Source organism: Hipposideros armiger, unplaced genomic scaffold (genome assembly GCF_001890085.2).
Source record: "Hipposideros armiger isolate ML-2016 unplaced genomic scaffold, ASM189008v1 scaffold_515, whole genome shotgun sequence".
In the NCBI taxonomy this organism is placed as follows: Eukaryota; Metazoa; Chordata; class Mammalia; order Chiroptera; family Hipposideridae; genus Hipposideros; species Hipposideros armiger.
This window is the reverse complement of record NW_017731865.1, coordinates 780,704-798,156: the sequence shown is the minus strand read 5'-3', so window position 1 is coordinate 798,156 and position 17,453 is coordinate 780,704. Positions and strand designations below refer to the sequence as shown.

Sequence of the window (17,453 nt, the reverse complement as noted above, 5' to 3'; positions counted from 1 at the left end):
TAGGTTGAGGGAATGAAAGTTATCCAAATACGGTGTTCTTTCTTGTGGAAACAATCCCTTTTATATGATCAGATATTTCTTGGGTCTTGATTATCGTTGTCCCTAAAAGGACAAAACTTCCTCTGTCCTCCAAAAACCGTGCTTAGTTCACACTAAAATGTGATGTAACGTTATTTCTCAGCCGGGACGCAACAACTGGTTGCCTGCCTAGGTTCATTGAAGTCCGAAACGCAATTTGCATCACTTAACTAGTGATCAGCAACCATCAGGCTTCAACAAGCATCTGGACTGCGGACACGTCCGTTATACACTTGTAACTTTAAGAGGAATTTATCCAATTTAGAGGGGGCGCGGCTGGGGTGGTGGGGGGGGGGGAGCGACAACCCTCCTAGGTCGGCTGACGCGATCAGGAGAAAGTGGGTGGAAAACTACTTTGGCCACGCACCTGGTGGGCGCTGTGCATACCAAAACCAGGCTGCTTTGCTCTCCTCCGGACTTTGCCCCTCCCAGATTTCTGAGCCAGCGAGCAGTCGCCCCGCACTGCAGCCTGAGCCAATTGCAAAGGACCTAATCAAGCCCAGCCCAGCGGAAGGAACGGTTTCAGAGTTGTTTGTTTCTCTTGGATAAAGGAGCCCTTCCTTGCTTTTCTTTTTATTCTTGCTAGTGTTGGAGGGAACAACTCCCCGGAAGCAATTTTTCGTGGGTGGTAAAACATACCAATTCCTCGCAACACCAAAAACGATGCAGTTCTTTCTAAGCAGCCTCCTGCTTCTGCCCATGCTGATCATCTGCATCTTAGAGTCGCTCCTGAAGCTTTTTATTCCTAAGAAGAAAAAATCAGTCACCGGAGAAATCGTCCTGATTACTGGAGCTGGACATGGAATCGGGAGACTGACTGCCTATGAATTTGCCAAACTGAAAAGTAAACTGGTTCTGTGGGATATAAATAAGGTAACAGTCTTACTATGTTTTACTTTCTGATAACTTTAATCTGTAGACATGTATACATTTTGCAGGGAACAACCCCTTACAGCATCTCTGTAAAGTAGCTAGAAAAAAATTACTGTTGCTATTTTACAGGGGGGGGGGAGTTGGGGGGTAGGGTTAGGAGGGAGAATGCAGATTAATTAATGTGTTTATGATCACATGATAAACAGATCTAGATGATAATATGATTCTCAGTTATTGCTCATTTGACACTGAAAATTTACCCTCACTTTTGCCCTGAAAATAATTTGTAATTGCCTCCTGAACTTGATTTCACTTATCCCTTTATCTTAACCACATGCAAAAAGTAATTGTTTTAGCTAGTATATGAAGAGTAAGAGGTTTGTTCCTACTTAGGAAAAAACCCTACTTGCAGTTACTGAGATGAGTGGATTTAAAAGATACCCAACAGAAAGCAACATTACTATGCCATACTAATTTCCAAGGGTAATTTTTTAAATCATATTTTAGTTTAAAAAAATTAAAAAGAAAAAAAATATTCGATGTAATTTTTACCAGGATAGGTGTAGTCTTCAGGAAGAGAGGACTTAGAATCTTATCTCATGTTTGGCCAGTGGTTGATGTACAAGGAGGTTTCTGGATAGCACCTGGTGGCCTGAGACACCACACCTTAACATTATTAACATCCAATGAGTAAACAGGAATTCATGGGATGTAATGAATTTACATGAATTTAGATGGGAAGTTAGATGAGTGCTAACCCAGTGAGTGAATGATTGAGATAGCAATCAACAAATCCTATTTGAGTATCTGTTGCCTAGATATTAAGAACACAGTGGCACAAAGGAAGTAGGGTCCTATGCCCTTACTCTAATAAGGAAAACAGACATTAAATAATTACACGTGCAATGAAAGATACAAGCTAGGTAGGCCCAGCCTAGTTTGGTGTGGTCAAGGTGGTGAATGTCTGGTATAGTGGTGTGGTCAGGCTCATCTGAGCTTTCTACTTCTTCGCAGATAACTTACCCAATTTCGTGGGTAACTTCCTACAAGCTTTAGGGTTCTTTTCTGAAAAATGGATGAAACAGTACTGACCTTAGAGGGCTGGGAGGATTATACCAAATAATGAACACAAATAATTTAGCACAGTGTCTGGCACATGGTATATGCCAAATATCGCACATTTATTTATTTAAATTTTTTAGTTTTTGTTTTGTTTTTTTAGCTGAGCCATCCTGTCACCTATTGGCAGCTCAGCGGCAGCTCAGCTCGGGCCGGGCATCGAACCGCTGTTGCTCAGAGCTCAAACTCTTGAGCGAGCTCTTAACCAACTGAGCAACTCAGCTGGCCCCAAATATCACACATTTAATATGACATGTAATGCCCGTTCATTTGGACTGCCACTGGCCTTTATGACCCAGCAACACTAATCTGCTAGTGCTTCCCGTAGAACCTTTCTGCTGTCTGTCCCTTTGCTTACATTCTGCCTGGCATGCCCTGCCCCTTTCTGCATGGCTGTTCTACTCATCCTTAATACCTAACTCAGGTAACCTCTTCTACAATGGTATTCATACCCATTCTCTGCGTCCCCTTAACTCTCTCTATAGATCTCCATTATTATACCTGCCGTTTTGTATTAGTTTGAACCATACAAAACTGCTAATATTCAATCTTTTATTCTAAAACAATAACAATTTCATATGGTCCTACCTAAATATACTTATTTTATGTTTCTTTCTACTATACTATGAGCCCACAGGTTAGGACTTTGACCCTTTCATATTTGTGTCCATGAGGTCTTTCTAAGCGCTGTTAATTTGAGTTCGACATTAAAAGGAGGAATGAGTGAGTGAGTGAATGAATGAGTGAATTTGTAGTTAACTCCTTATTTTGCAATCAGAAAACTGATGCCCATGAATAGCTTTTAGTGACACAGGAAAAAAAAACCTTAATGTGGTTTTTTTTTTTTTTAAAGCCTGATATGGAACACACACACATACCTCCTCGTACATATGTATATTCGCAATGTAAAATTCATGGATACCAAAACAGTAGTTTAAGATCTTTATCTTCTTTTATAAGGCTTGTTTTAAGTTCAGTTCCAAAAAGAAGTTTGTCAACGTACTGAGAACAAATGTGCTTGTGTCCTTGTCAAAAATGTGTCAGTTAAATTCTTGCCCAATCCTAGTTTAAAAGAATCTGACTGCTTTTAATTATTTTCAGCTGTTGATATAATGTGCTCACATCACTTATTTTGTTCTCTTTGCCTTCCTTGATGCTTTTCCTAGCATGGAGTTGAGGAAACGGCTGCTGAATGCAGGAAACTGGGTGCAAAGGCATATGCCTTTGTGGTAGACTGCAGTAACCGAGAAGATATTTATAGCTCTGCGAAGAAGGTGAAATGTTACATTTGGTTAGAATCAATCATGTCAGAGGAGGGAGGGGTTTGGAGATGACCCAGTCATGATCTAGACAAGCTAACAGAAACGTTGTGATTTGCCCAAAGTTGTGCAAGTAGGTAGTGGCAGACCCAGAACTAGAACCTAGAACTGAGGCTCCCCAACTTTAGTGTGTCCTGGAACCTTTCTGGGAGCTTGTTAAAAAATAGGCACCCAGGGCTGGCCGAGTGGCGCATTAGTTAAGAGTTGGCTTGGGACACCAGCTCTGAGCAGCGGGGCCCCAGTTCAGATCCCACATGATGGTCAGTTACATTGCACCCTCCACAGCTAAGATAGTGAACAACAGCTCAACCTGGAGCTGGGCTGCCTTGAGTAGCCAGCAATGGCATAGGCTGGAGCCCCTGCTGCAGTTGGCTGCCATAAGCTACCGTGTGTGGCCGGCAGCCAGCGTGAGCGGCTGGCAGCTGGTGTGAGCTGCCAAGAGCTGCCGTCAGCGGCTGTCCAGAGGCCAGTGACCGATCTGCCTTACTCGGGAAGAGCACAATGATAATACCAACATGGGCCAGTGAAGTGACCTCTTCCACAACTAGACTGAAGAACAAAAGGACAGCAACTTGTCTGTTCCCCTTCCCCAATTCCCCAACGCTGTTCCCCTCTCCCAATTCCCCATTTAAAAAAAAAAATTGGCACCCAAGAGGTTTTCTTTCAGTAGGTAGAGGGCTGGGCCCAGGAATCTGCATGTTTAGTACCCTACTCACCCGCACATCTCCGATCTGACTCTGATTCGGGTAAATCTTTGGATGACCCGGCAGATCTCTGACAGTGTCTTCTGAAGTCCAAAGAACTGGGTTAGGAAATTTGGATAAACCTATTTATCAGGCTTCGATCATAGATATGTCCATTTCTATATAGCGTTATTTGCCTGTTCTACGTACAACTGAGATGTGATATATATATAAAATGGTGTTTCACGCTCAACACACTCGTACATGTTCTAAACGTGGTAATGGTAGCTAGGTCAGTAAAATTCCCTTAACATTCACACCCCTGGCCCTCAACCCTGGATATTCTGATTCAGTACAGTAGAAAGATTCTGATTCAGCCAGACTTGAGAGCCCCTTAACTTTTAGGGAATTTTAGATTTGGGGACATTTCTAATTTCTGTTTTTAAATTATAATCTTTTGTTTCCAACTGATGCCTCTACTATTGGTGAGGCCTGAGCTAAGTCAAAAGAATAAGTAGAAATTACCCAGTCCATGGTGGGAAATTCCTTTCCTGGAAGGGGTACAGTATGATCAAGGCCTATAGGTAAGAAACATCTGCATTTAACAATAGCTGTTTTACTTAGATTAACACTTATTCTCTTTATAGAGATGAGCATTCTTCTAGTTAATAGTAGCTCTATTACCTTGGGCAAGTTATCTAACCTCTCTGTGCCCAACTTTCCTCAATTATAAAATGGGGACCATAGCAGTACCTACCCCATAGGGTTGTTATGAGGATTAAATGAATTAATGATATAAAGTTCTTAGAACAATACCTGGCAGTCAGTGGTCACTTTGTAAGAATTAGTTATTAGTATTATAACAGAACAGCCAGTATTGTCTATATGATTTTGTTATTAGCCACTATTAAGGGGATTTACTAGCCCAACATCCTTAGTTACCTAAATGGAAAACTTTAATTTCCAGATTCATCTGAGAATAGGCTTTTCTGGAAAAGATAATTTTATTTGAACCTATCCCATGTATTTTAACTGTAGTGTTTTTACTGAAATTGTTCTAAGATGAACTATATGCTTTAAACAGGATGCACGAGATATGATTATCAGATATTTTGAATAGCTATTTAGATGTGGCTATTATGGTATCAGGACAATTTTATGCCACCTAAACAATTAAATGCGCAGCTTGATTTCATTATTTAGAAATGTACAAAACAGACATTCACATCTTGGGGAGATAACAGGTGATGATGGGGAGCTCAAGGATGAAGGAAGGGTGAAGAGGGTCTAGGCAAACACTTTGGCAATATATAACAGTAATTTATATTTTGATTCACATTCATTTGGAGGTATTACACAGCTTCATCAATTCAACCACATAAAATACTGTTTTACTCAATAACTTAGGGGCATTATTCTGAACAACAGTTTTAGCTTGACTCTTTAATAATTTAAATACAACCTGATGAAATTCATCTCTGGATAAGGAGGCTTCAAAACTGCACACTGATGTCGTACTAAGATTTTGATAGGCCTTCCCCTCCTGACTTCCTTTCTATTTGAGGTTTGAGTGCCAGCTCCACGCTACTTTTATAGCCATGTGACCTTTAGCGAGAAAGTTAGCCAGTCTATGTTTTGTGTTCCTCATCTTTAAAATGAGCATACTGAATTGCTACCTCATAGAATTGTGAGAATTAAATGAGATAATGAAATCGTGTAAAGTGAGATAATGAAATCACTTACATACGTGAACATTTTTAATAGGCTAGTTGCCACCTCCCCCTTAAACCCCCAACACACTGCAGCACTATCTAAATAATGATAACTCTATTAAGAGAAGCTAGCTTTTATTTGGAACACAATGTATAATTAAAATGCATTGTAACTCTAGGGCCAATCCACCAAGAAGCTTAGTTACTCAAAGAATCATAAAAATATCGAATAAGATACTCTTTTTTTAAAAGGTTTTTATTAAAATATAGCTAACATACAACATTATATTAGTTTCAGGGGTACACCATAGTTATTCTCATTTATATACCTAAAGAAGTGATCACGATGTTAAGTCCAGCAAGCATCTGACACTGTACTATGCTATCACAATGTTATTGACTATATTTCCTATGCGTGCATTACATCTCCATAACTTATTTGTATTATACCTGGAAATTTGGACCTCTTATTCTCCTTCACCCCCCACACACACACCCCTTTTTCAATTTTTCAATTACAGTTGACATTCAATATTGTTTTATATTAATTTCAGGTGAATAGCATAGTGGTTAGACATTTATATAATTTAAGAAGTAAGCCCCCTGACTAGTCTAGTTCCCACCTGGCATTATACATAGTTATTACTGTATTATTGACTATTGAATAAGATATTCTTACATTGCTAGCCCTTAAGCCCACTGCCTCCTGATGGAGAAAGGTCGATGAGCAATAGAATGGAGTGATCAGTAAATAGATAGAAGATGTAACTAGCTTAATGGTGTAATCGGTTTTACGTAGTTCCCCGTAATAGGTCCTGCATTTGCCAATGAATTTTACTGTTTCTTTGCCTACGTTTTGAGGTAGTATTTAAAAAATAAATACAGCTTATTTGTCACTGGCTCTGCTTATGTTAGCCAAATGACTCTTGAGCTGTAATCAATACAGCAAAGTCACAAGACAAAATTGCGAAAGAAGTTTCTACTGAGCAAACTTACAAACAGAGCTGTTTTGAAATTAAGTACCTAAAATTAAAAGGTTCTTTTTTTCCATGTTGACACATAGATTCAAACTTACTTTTTCTGCATAGCTAATAGAAAACATATTTATTTAACAGTCATTGCATGGAATCCTACCCTCATACTTTGTAATGATACAGATATTTTTCTTTTCTTATTATTAAAGGTGAAGGCAGAAGTTGGAAATGTTAGTATTTTAGTAAATAATGCTGGTGTGGTCTATCCAGCGGATTTGTTTGCTACCCAAGACCCTCAGATTGAAAAGACTTTTGAAGTTAATGTACTTGCACATTTCTGGGTAAGTATGATTTCTTTACAAAAACATTCCCTTCTCTAAGACACAAAGATTAAGTTTAAAGTGAAGCTGTCAGTTGACATAAGGATGTATCAACTCAATACTAAAGTTTTTTCAGGTACCAGGGATAATACACAAAGAGATTATTCTTCATGCTACCACCAAATCTCATCCATTATTCTTCCTCCCTCCTCAGAAAAATTAATAATAATAAATTAATAAATGATAAACTTAAGGTGTTATGTATGTTTTAATTCTACGATAGAGCCTCACAGTTCTGTGTGATCCTATTTAGATATGAAGTAGGGATTAGGGACCATCTGAGTCATCTGTGACTCTATAAAAGGTGAACCCAGTTTGCTTTCAGATTCTCATGAGACCCAGGCCTGCTATTATATCCTGGCCCCAAAGTTGCAAACTCTATTATGAAGCTCACCATTCAAGATCTTTCCTATCTATCTATCTATCTATCTATCTATCTATCTATCTATCTATCATCTATCTATCATCTATCTATCTGGAGAAAGGGGGAGACAGAAAGATTAGAAGAGTCAAAACATTGCCAAATAGCCAGTTCCTAAAAGGGTTCCTTAGAGTTTTTTTGGATGTAAGTTTAGGATGAGTAATCTCAAAAGAATATTGGAGTCAGTTGGTGAAAATGCTGTATTCTGTTAACATTCCCAAGTTCCTGACATCTGTCTTTGTATTTTTATGACTTACCAGTTTGCCTATCTTTCTGCCTCCATTAGAATGTAGCATATTGTCTTACTTGCTTCTGAATCCCCATCACATAGTAGGTGCTCAATAAGTATTTATTGCATGAATATTCAGTGACTACTAGAAGATTATTGTGCACCTCAGTATTTTGATGACATAACCAAACTATTTTCTAACAATTTCACATTAAATGTAAATCCTTTTGGTAACCCTAGATTATTATACCTATTCAATGTGTGCGATAATAGAAGACATCAATGACAAAAGGTGGAGGATCAGCGGACATAAGTTCACAATTTAAATGAAATGGATTATCAAAGTTTTCAGTATCCATTGTTTAGCTTACTTTTTCTAATCTTGGCATTCTATCCGGTTGCCTTATGTTGCCACATGTGGCAGTTAATCTAGGTGTTTTTTTTTCATTTATGCCAGGAACAATGTTAACAAAATACACATTTGTTTCAAAATATTCCCTATGGGTCTGCAAATCAGAAATAACAATATTTTTTTCTCTCTTAATAAAAACTATTTCTAGACTACAAAGGCATTTCTTCCAGAGATGATGAAGTGTAATCATGGCCATATTGTCACCGTGGCTTCAGCAGCTGGGCACACTGTGGTCCCCTTTTTAGTGACTTATTGGTAAGTGACGGTGTGTTTCCTTCATTGGTTCCTATGCTGCCTTTGTGTGCGGTTTCTGATTCAGTCTCATGAGCACTACCATTAACGATGAGAGTTGAAGTTGCTGAAATAGGCAGAAAGTTACATAAAGTCTCTTGTGCAACAGCCTTATCAACCATAAATCGCCTCCTATGTTGACTGTTCTAAAGGTGGCTGCAGGAAAGTTATCTAATTAGAAAGCAGCTACTTAAAGCATTTCTCATCCCTTTTAGCAGCAAGGAATTACAAAACAAGAGCACTATTTTTGTACCAGGAACAGAAATGAATATTAATAATTTTAATAAAGTAATGTTATGGAAACAAAACAGTGTAAAGACAGAGAGGATAATTTGGGATTCTAAACATTAAAAGCATCCAAACAATGGCATTGTTGTAAAAAGATTTATAATAGTTATCCATTATAAAACCCATGCTATTATAATAATAGAATTTACTATGGCAATCAGGGCTCAGTAACGGTGTGCTCCATTGTATGCTACAAAGAATTAATCAATGAAGCCACCGTAGCCAAGGTGATCTTAACGCATTGCACACACCCTAACAGTTCTTGGCTATTTGTATGTTTTAGCAAATAATAACTCTTACAATATTGAATTATGATTATGCAAATAACCATGCACACAAAGAATGCTCCTTTGTTTTCTACCATTGTGCTCTTTTGGGATTAAGTATCTAAATTCTAGAAACAATATATAGTTGTATAAGTAGGTATAGATGTGTGTATAAATATGTAGACATAGGCATGGGTGGGTATATATACTGGGGGTGCCAAAAAAATGTCTACATGTTTTACAAGATGTTAACATTTTGGTCAACGTTGCTCAAGCAGTCAGCAGTTTGCTGTAATCAGAAGTGTCTGGATGCTGATGGTAACCACTTTGAGCACCTTTTGTAATTGAGAAGTCAAACGTGACTTGTATTCATCTTTTGTTATCTGTATATATTAATACAGTTTTTTCCATTCTTAAAAGGTATACACATTTTTTGTATATCTGTATATGTATATAAAATCTTGCATTTTAAAAGTTTGTAAGGATATATACCAAACCATTTACTCTAACCTCACATAGAGAATGATTATTCTTAGGTAATAGCAAGAAAAATAATTTTTATTTTGATCTTTTTGTTCATCTGTGTTCTTTCTTCTTTGCTTTCTTTCTTAACATATATTTGTTTTATAATAGTTTTAAAAATAAATATAAACATGGATTGAGTGTCTTTAAAGAAAAAAAAATGAAATACCTGCTGATGCAGTCACAAAACAGACCAGACCTATAGTGTTTTACCTCTTTAAGAGCCAATTTAAGTTAGGCAGTTAGTCCCTAGCCATCACGGGCTAAATCAATTTGGCATTTATTTCACTTCCTCAATGAAAGATGGTTGCAGATGCTGTTGCTAGGCTACTACATGACATTCCACTGCCCTACCCAATTCTATCTTAGTCCCCAGGTAAGCAAAGAGGATTAGGGAATTCAGCAGGGCAGTGAACCCTGTCACTCCCCCTTCTTTCCTTGCCGTGGTAAACACTGTAGCTCTCGATTCTGATTTGATTTTACCCCACTGAGTGTTAACAGTGAAAACCAAGAGAGGACGGACTTTGTGTGAGAAACACATTTATTTTGGTGACTAGTGAGGTGCTTTCAGCAGAAGTAAAAGTTTTCATGGAGTACTGTCACAGCAGGAGCGACATACCCAGTTGTGCAGATTGTGCACTACACACTGCTAGGGTGCACTGTTCACAGTCAGGTCCTTTTAGACTTGAATGAGTTCCCAGAAGATTGCAGTAAATTAACTTGACAATAGGAGTGGCCTTTTCTAATTCACACAAAGATGCCATTTGGGCTAAAATGCAGTTTTGCAACTACACAAGTGGTTTGTACACTTTGAGCTGTCACTGGCCTGAGATGTTGCAGTCTGGGGTCCTTACTTACATCAACTATCTTCAATTCAGTCGACTCCCTGGTTTTTGCTCAGCGTCTATCTGATCTGTGGTCTAACTTCCACGTAGATTCACTGAAGACTTCTCCCAGCAGAAAGCAAGTGTTGTTCTTCACAACTGGGCCATTAAACTGAGGTGCTGCATTTTACAACGTAAACATTTTATTGAAGTGTAACATACATTTATAAAAATGCAGAAATCATGAGTGTACAGCTTAATGAGTTCTGCAAAGTAGACACATCTATTTAACCACCATGCAGGTTAAAAAATCGAACATTACAAGACCCTAGAATCTCCTTTTGGAACTCTTTCCATTCACCAATCCCTCTGTCTTTCCCAAAGGTAACTCCTGTTTTGACTTGTAACACCATTGATTAATTTTGCCTACTTTTGATCTTTATGTACATGGAATCACACTATTTTGTGATGTTTATCCATGTTGTTGTTGATAAGCGTAGTTTAATCATTTTCATACCTGCATAGTATTGCATCATGTGACTAGATAATTTATTATCCATACTACTGTTAATGAATACTTGGGTTGTTTCCAGGATAGTATTACTATGAATAATGATGTTATGAAATGTTAACTCAATCACTTAGTAACTTTTTGTGACCTTTGACAAGTTACTCAACTTCTTTGTACATCACATCCATAACTTAGGCTAAAAATAGCAACTAGCTCACTCATCAGGGTGCTTTAAAGTTTACATCATATAATGTAATGCACTTATTATAGAACCTGGAATCCTGCAAGTGTTTACTCATAGTAGGGTACCTATTGGTATTATGTCCGAATTCCACTTCCCTATACTCACACAACATGGTAAGGTCCCACCTCTTTTTAGCTTCCAGAATGCTTTGCCCTGGTGGAATTAATCATACATGCTCTGGCTTCTATTTGTTAGAATGAAATAAGAGGGGACCTAGAATTACCTGGGGTTTTTTTCCCTGTAACCCATCCCTCAGGTATCACTGTCCTGAGTTGCTGCAGCTGTAACAAAAGAGTCTATTACAGCTCTAATCACCTATGTTAGAAAAAATATTTCAGTTTCTTTTGGAGTTATAGTTCAATGATTAATGTGAAAATGCAAGATGAAAGAACTGAATTCATAGAGAGGGTAACCTTTTGACTCTATTCTTTGGCTGCTTGCTAAGTATTTTGTCTAAAAGTATCTTGATTTTAAAAGGAAAATAATTTGGTGTCACAAAACTCTGGCTTATATACCTTGTCAACTCAAATAGCCAATTTACAAGCAGGAAAGTTAGCAGTATGGAAAGACGTGGCAAAATTAAGTCCTGATCATTAGCTTGTAATGAAATGTTATTTAAAAGAATAATTTGGAATAAGAAATATTAATTTAGGTTATTAAGAATAAGAAATTTGATGTAATGTTACAAGGTACAGAAAAAACCCACTCACTTTTATTTTTTATATATATGTCTAAAAATAAATTCACTCTGAAGTTCAAAAATATATTGGGCCAGCCAAGTGGCTCAGTTGGTTAAGAGCTTGCTCAAGAGTTTGAGCTCTGGGCAACAGCGGTTCAATTCCCAGCCCAAGCTAAGCTGCCGCTGAGCTACCAACAGGTGGCAGGATGGCTCAGCTGAAAATATATATATATATAGATAGATAGATAGATAGATAGATAGATAGATAGATATTGTTTTCACACGCTCAAGATCATTAATCCTGAGTTTTAGTATATTCCTGCACCTTTGGTCCACTTAAGAAAAATCAGAAAATACACTTTAGTGAAAGAATAAAAGAAAATTTACTGATAATTGCACCATGCAGAAATAACCATGGTATGCATTTGTTATAATTTTTTAGGACATTTTAAATGCAGATATGTAGTCATGCATTGAAAAAAATCTACATACAAACCTTGCTTTTTAAAGTTTAAAATGAGCATTTTCGAATGTTAATAAATGTGAAACATCATTTCCAATTCCTGCATGGTATGCCACTGTATACATATGCCACTATTTATTTAACTTATCCATTAATGTTGGGTAATTTATTTGTCTGGACTCTTTCAGTTGCAAGGAACACACAACTTAAACTTCCGCAGGCCAAAAGAGAAATTTTTTGCATCTGTAATTAAAACCTCAGAGAGGCTCTCTTTCTCTGCTGGCAAGGTAGCTACCAGCAATTCCAGAGTAATATCCATTCAACTCCGAGTCCAGCAGGTGGGGGAAAAGCCATGACTTCCTAATAATGCCTTCAAACGTTCTAGTTCTATAGTTCACTCTAGCTAGACCAACTTGGATCCAACCACTTGTATATGTGGGAGAAGAAGGGGTGTTACCCGGCAAAATCAGAGTGATATTACCAGAATAAGGGAATATGAATGACAATGAGTAAAAACAACAGCTGTCCACTACAGACATTTAAAATTGTTTCCACAAACAACAACAAAAGAAATAGAAAATAAACTCAGTAACACAGACAACAGATTGGTAGTTACCAGAGGGGAAGTAGGGTGGAGGGAAGGCGAAACAGGTAAAGGGGGTTCAAGTGTATGGTGACAGATGGAAACTAGACTTTTGGTGGTGAGCATCACGTAGTGTATACAGATGTTGAATTATAATGTTGCACACCTGAAACATATTATAAACCAATGTTACCTCAAATGAACCAACAAAAAAATAAATAATATATTGTTTTGTTTCTAACTATTTGCCTTCGTGAACTATGTATCCTAGGGACTATCTTTGAATCAATCCTTAGAAACATGATTATTTCCTTGGGATGATTACTTAAGTGAGTAATTACTGGATCTAAGAACATGGCATACTTTAATGAACTTGATACCTTGTGCCAAATTGCCTTCCAAAAAAGGCTGCCAATTAACCTGTGCTTTGGAAAATAGAAAGCTGTGGAAAGTTCTCGTTTTTTCTTTTAAGCTTAGACATATGTTGAAAGCTTAAAAATAAATGATTGCTAATTCAATTATATAATATAAAATAAAGATAACATGTACACTGAAAAACTACTCAAACAAATAAAAATGTCCTCATACCCTTATCATTACTGCTAGAAAAAAATTCTATCTTGTTTTACTTCATAATTTACATTAATCACTCCTGAAATAAAACATTTTTACATGTATATATCTATTGGTATTTTTTATTTTATGAATTTTCTGCTAATGTCCTTTATCCATTTATCCATTAGAGTGTTGTCTTATTCATTTACAAAAGTTGCCATATATTAACTGTCATCTTTGTCTTACATGTTGCAAATGCTTTACCAGTTTATTTGCTTCTTCACTTGGTTGGGAGCAAATGAAGTTTAGAGTATATCATATAGAGGCCTAGTTAAGCGACCAGATTTAAAGCCTGATTCTACCACTCTGTTTTGTATCTGTGGGCAAGTTCTATTAACCCCCCTCTGCCTCAGTTTCCTTTTTGGTAAATGGGGATCATTATTGTATCTATTTCATGGAGTTGTGAGGATTAAATGAAACAATCATCTGAATAACTAAGGATAGTGCCTTATAGTAATCAATCTTAGATATGATTGTATTTGTTTTATTTTTCAAAGTACAGCTTTACATTTTATGTAATTGAATCTAGCAACCTTTCTTTTAAGCCTTCAATATAGGTCTAAGTTTTAAAAAGAAAAGAAAAGTGAAAGAGAACTTTCCTTTCAACAGCCTTGTATTTCCAAAGGACAGGCTAATTGGCAAGAATTTACAGCTACTTTGTATAATTGCTAATCCATAAAGATTTATAGAAAAACAATCTGGTAATTAATGCCACTGAATTGCACACTTAAAAATGGTTAAAATTGCAAATTCTATGTTATATATTTTTCACACAATTTTTAAAACAATAATGTAATACTCCAAAAACATTGAATTTTACACTTTTAGTGGGTAAATTATGCAGTATGTGAACTTATGTCTCAGTAAAGTTTTTTTTAAAAAAACAAACCTAATTGGAAAAGTAATGTCCACTTAAAATATGATTAATTTCCCTTCTCTTTCCAAATTAAGGAGCTGTGACATAAGAATTGCTTTGCATTTTGATTCATTAATTTGACAAATATTTGTTAAACACCTATTATACGCCAACCACTGTGCCAGGCCATGGGAATTCATTGGAAACCAACATAGTCATGGAGCTTAGAGTAAAAGTGTGAGGGACAGACATTGAAAAAAATCAACAAGTGAATATTTAATTACAAACCCAAGATGTACTGACATGGAAAACTGAAGATTACCATAAAATAGGAAAATAATTTAGACTACAGGTCCGGAAAAGCTTCTTTGAGGAAGTCAAGCTGAGACTTAACAGAAGACTAGAACTTATTCAGGAGAATTTTCCAATGATTTCATGAATATAATAAAGTAAATAATGAGCAGCCTACAGTGTTATTAAATTTTATGAAAACAGCCACAAAACAAATACCCTACCAATTTCCCTAACAAGACATTTAAACCTACTCAGTTGTCACTCTGATAAAGGATGTTGAGATACAATAAATGTTCTACATCAGTGCTTCTTAGACTTCAATATGCCTATAAGTTTACCTGAGAACCTTCTAGAATGCAGATTCTTATTCAGTAGGCCTGGGCTGGGCCTTGGAAGTCAGGTGCTGCCCGTGCTGCTTGACAGGACCACACTTACTGAAGGAAAACACACATCTGAATTAAATAGATGTGGCAGCTTTCTTGAATTATTTTGTGACCTCTCTGTTCATTTTCAGTTCAAGCAAGTTTGCTGCTGTTGGATTTCATAGAGCGTTGACTGTCGAACTGGCTGCCTTAGAAAGAAACGGAATCAAAACCTCATGTCTCTGCCCTAATTTCATTAACACTGGCTTCATCAAAAACCCAAGCACCAGGTAAGGTGAGACAGAAACGGAGATAAAACGATTGGTGATTGCATGAATATGAGCCATTCTGTGGGTTTTCCTAAGGATGTTAATCCTTAAACCACCTGCTATTCTGAAACTAATATAAAATAGTATTGAATATCAGCTATAACTGAAAAAAATTTTTTTCTAAAACAAAAAAGACAGCTGATACTCCATGCCCTTCGTTCATCTAAGTTTCAGCTTCTATAGACTGTGGGAAAACAGGTGGAGAGACAAAGATAGGTGAGAATGTATATAAATGTAAACATGAATGACACAGGTGAACTTGCTACTCCTCCCCGTTCTTCTTGCCCTAAGCAGTGGTTCTTAGACAAGTATATATACCTTTCACCAGGCATGCTTGGGAACCATGTAGGAGCCCTACTCCCAGAGATGGTGACTTACTGGCTTTGGTTGGGTCAAGGTAGTGGTGGGGATGGAAACTTGGAACTGTGTATGTTTAACAAGCATCAGAGGTAATTCTGATAGAAATAACCCAGGGTCACAATGTGAAAAACGTTTTCCATTGGTAATCTAGAGATTATCTTCCAAAATGAGTAGCAGACCATGGTCTTTCCTGGGTTAAAAAATAAACTCATAAGAATCTGCTCTGAGGTTAATTTTCAATGTTTCCTGTTTGGGGAATAATGTCTTCGTAAATGTATACTTTTTTTTGTAATTCCAACATGTATACTTTTTTTTGTAATTCCAACATGTATACTTTTTTTTGTAATTCCAACATACAGAAAAATACAAATAAGAAATTTTCTTTTAAAATTTTCTTAAAACCTTCTACCCAGCGGAAACTACTCTTAACATTTTGATGAACAACTTCTAGATATATGCCAGGACAGATTAAATGTCTAAATTTTATGTAACTGGCATATATTATTACACATAGAGTTCTGGAAGCAATAAGTAAACTACTTACTTCCCTCAGCATAGTGATTATAGACAATATTGTATTAAATATTTCAAAGTTGCTAAGAAGCTAGATCTTAAATGTTCCCATTACAAAAAAGGAATTATAATTATGTGAGGTAATAGAAATGTCAGCTAACACTAAGGTGGTAATCATATTGCAATGTATAAGTGTATCGAATCAACATGTTGTATACCTTAAACTGACACAATGTGCTATGTCAATTATATCTTGATAAAAATAAAGTAATTAATTAATTAATTAAAAGACTTCACTAAAACTGTAAGGAGGTATCAAAGGAAAATGTGAGTACCACTCCCGAGGGTAAAATTTGCCAATTTCCTTCATTATTTTCAGGATTTAGATGCTAAAAGAATATGTTTGAGTCAGGTTTTTCACTCAGACTGTCTCTCAGCAGTTAAAAACAGACACCATAGTTCTTAAAATTATAGTCTAATTTTTTACCCTTGCCCCAGGACAGGCTGCACAAAACTAACCTTTATGTGGGCAGGAGTGCCCTCTCCTGGCAAAGCTCTACTGGTACAATTGAAAGTAACTGGGAAACTTGCTGTAGGGGGACAGTGTAAACAGAAGCTGGCATAATTCTAGCCTCGTCACAGGAATATAACCTGGCTAAGGAAGGGTCTGGTGCGTGGTCCTGCCACATGAACTCCTTTGAAGATAAGCTGATGGTAGAGTAGATGCCAGAGGTGAAGTTGGTTTTAATCTAGAAACTTTTAGTTTCTTCGAGTTAGAGGAGAGAAAGATCTTATTCTAGTTTATATTTGGAGCACTAAATAAAATCTGTAATTTTCTCAAATCTCACAATATTTTTCTTAGAGAGGTCAAGTAACATGCCAGTAAGTAGCAGAACTAAAATTCAGACCAAACTTTTTCCGTTTTACACAGAGGACAGCCTTTCTGAAAGAAGGAAACTGAACTGACCTCTAAATGATTGATTCAAAGTAATTGATATCATATTAATATTGGAACTTAAATTCTCTTTTAAAGCACATCAAAGATGTAGTTTATTGGTTCTTATATTTACATATCTAACACACTGCAAAGCAACTGGTTTACTGTAGGGCCAGCCGAGTGGCGCGTTGGTTAAGAGCTGGCTTGGGACGCCAGAGGGCCCTGGTTCGGATCCCACATATGAGGGCCAGTGACACTGCCCTACACAGCTAAGATGCTGAACAACAGCTCAACCTGGGGCTGAGCTGCTATGAGT

General features: G+C 36.9%; 1 protein-coding gene across 1 annotated transcript in view; it reads left to right on the top strand.

Annotated features, from left to right (window-relative positions):
* Positions 1-592: 592 nt before the first annotated feature.
* Positions 593-17,453, top strand: part of HSD17B11 (hydroxysteroid 17-beta dehydrogenase 11) — a 34,516-nt gene continuing 17,655 nt past the window's right edge. Inside the window, exons 1-5 of the mRNA XM_019668085.1 lie at positions 593-951; positions 3,237-3,344; positions 6,968-7,099; positions 8,349-8,455; positions 15,151-15,288. Coding sequence (XP_019523630.1) covers positions 742-951; positions 3,237-3,344; positions 6,968-7,099; positions 8,349-8,455; positions 15,151-15,288 — 695 coding nt within the window. The 5' untranslated portion in view covers positions 593-741. The remainder of the gene's footprint in view (positions 952-3,236; positions 3,345-6,967; positions 7,100-8,348; positions 8,456-15,150; positions 15,289-17,453) is intronic.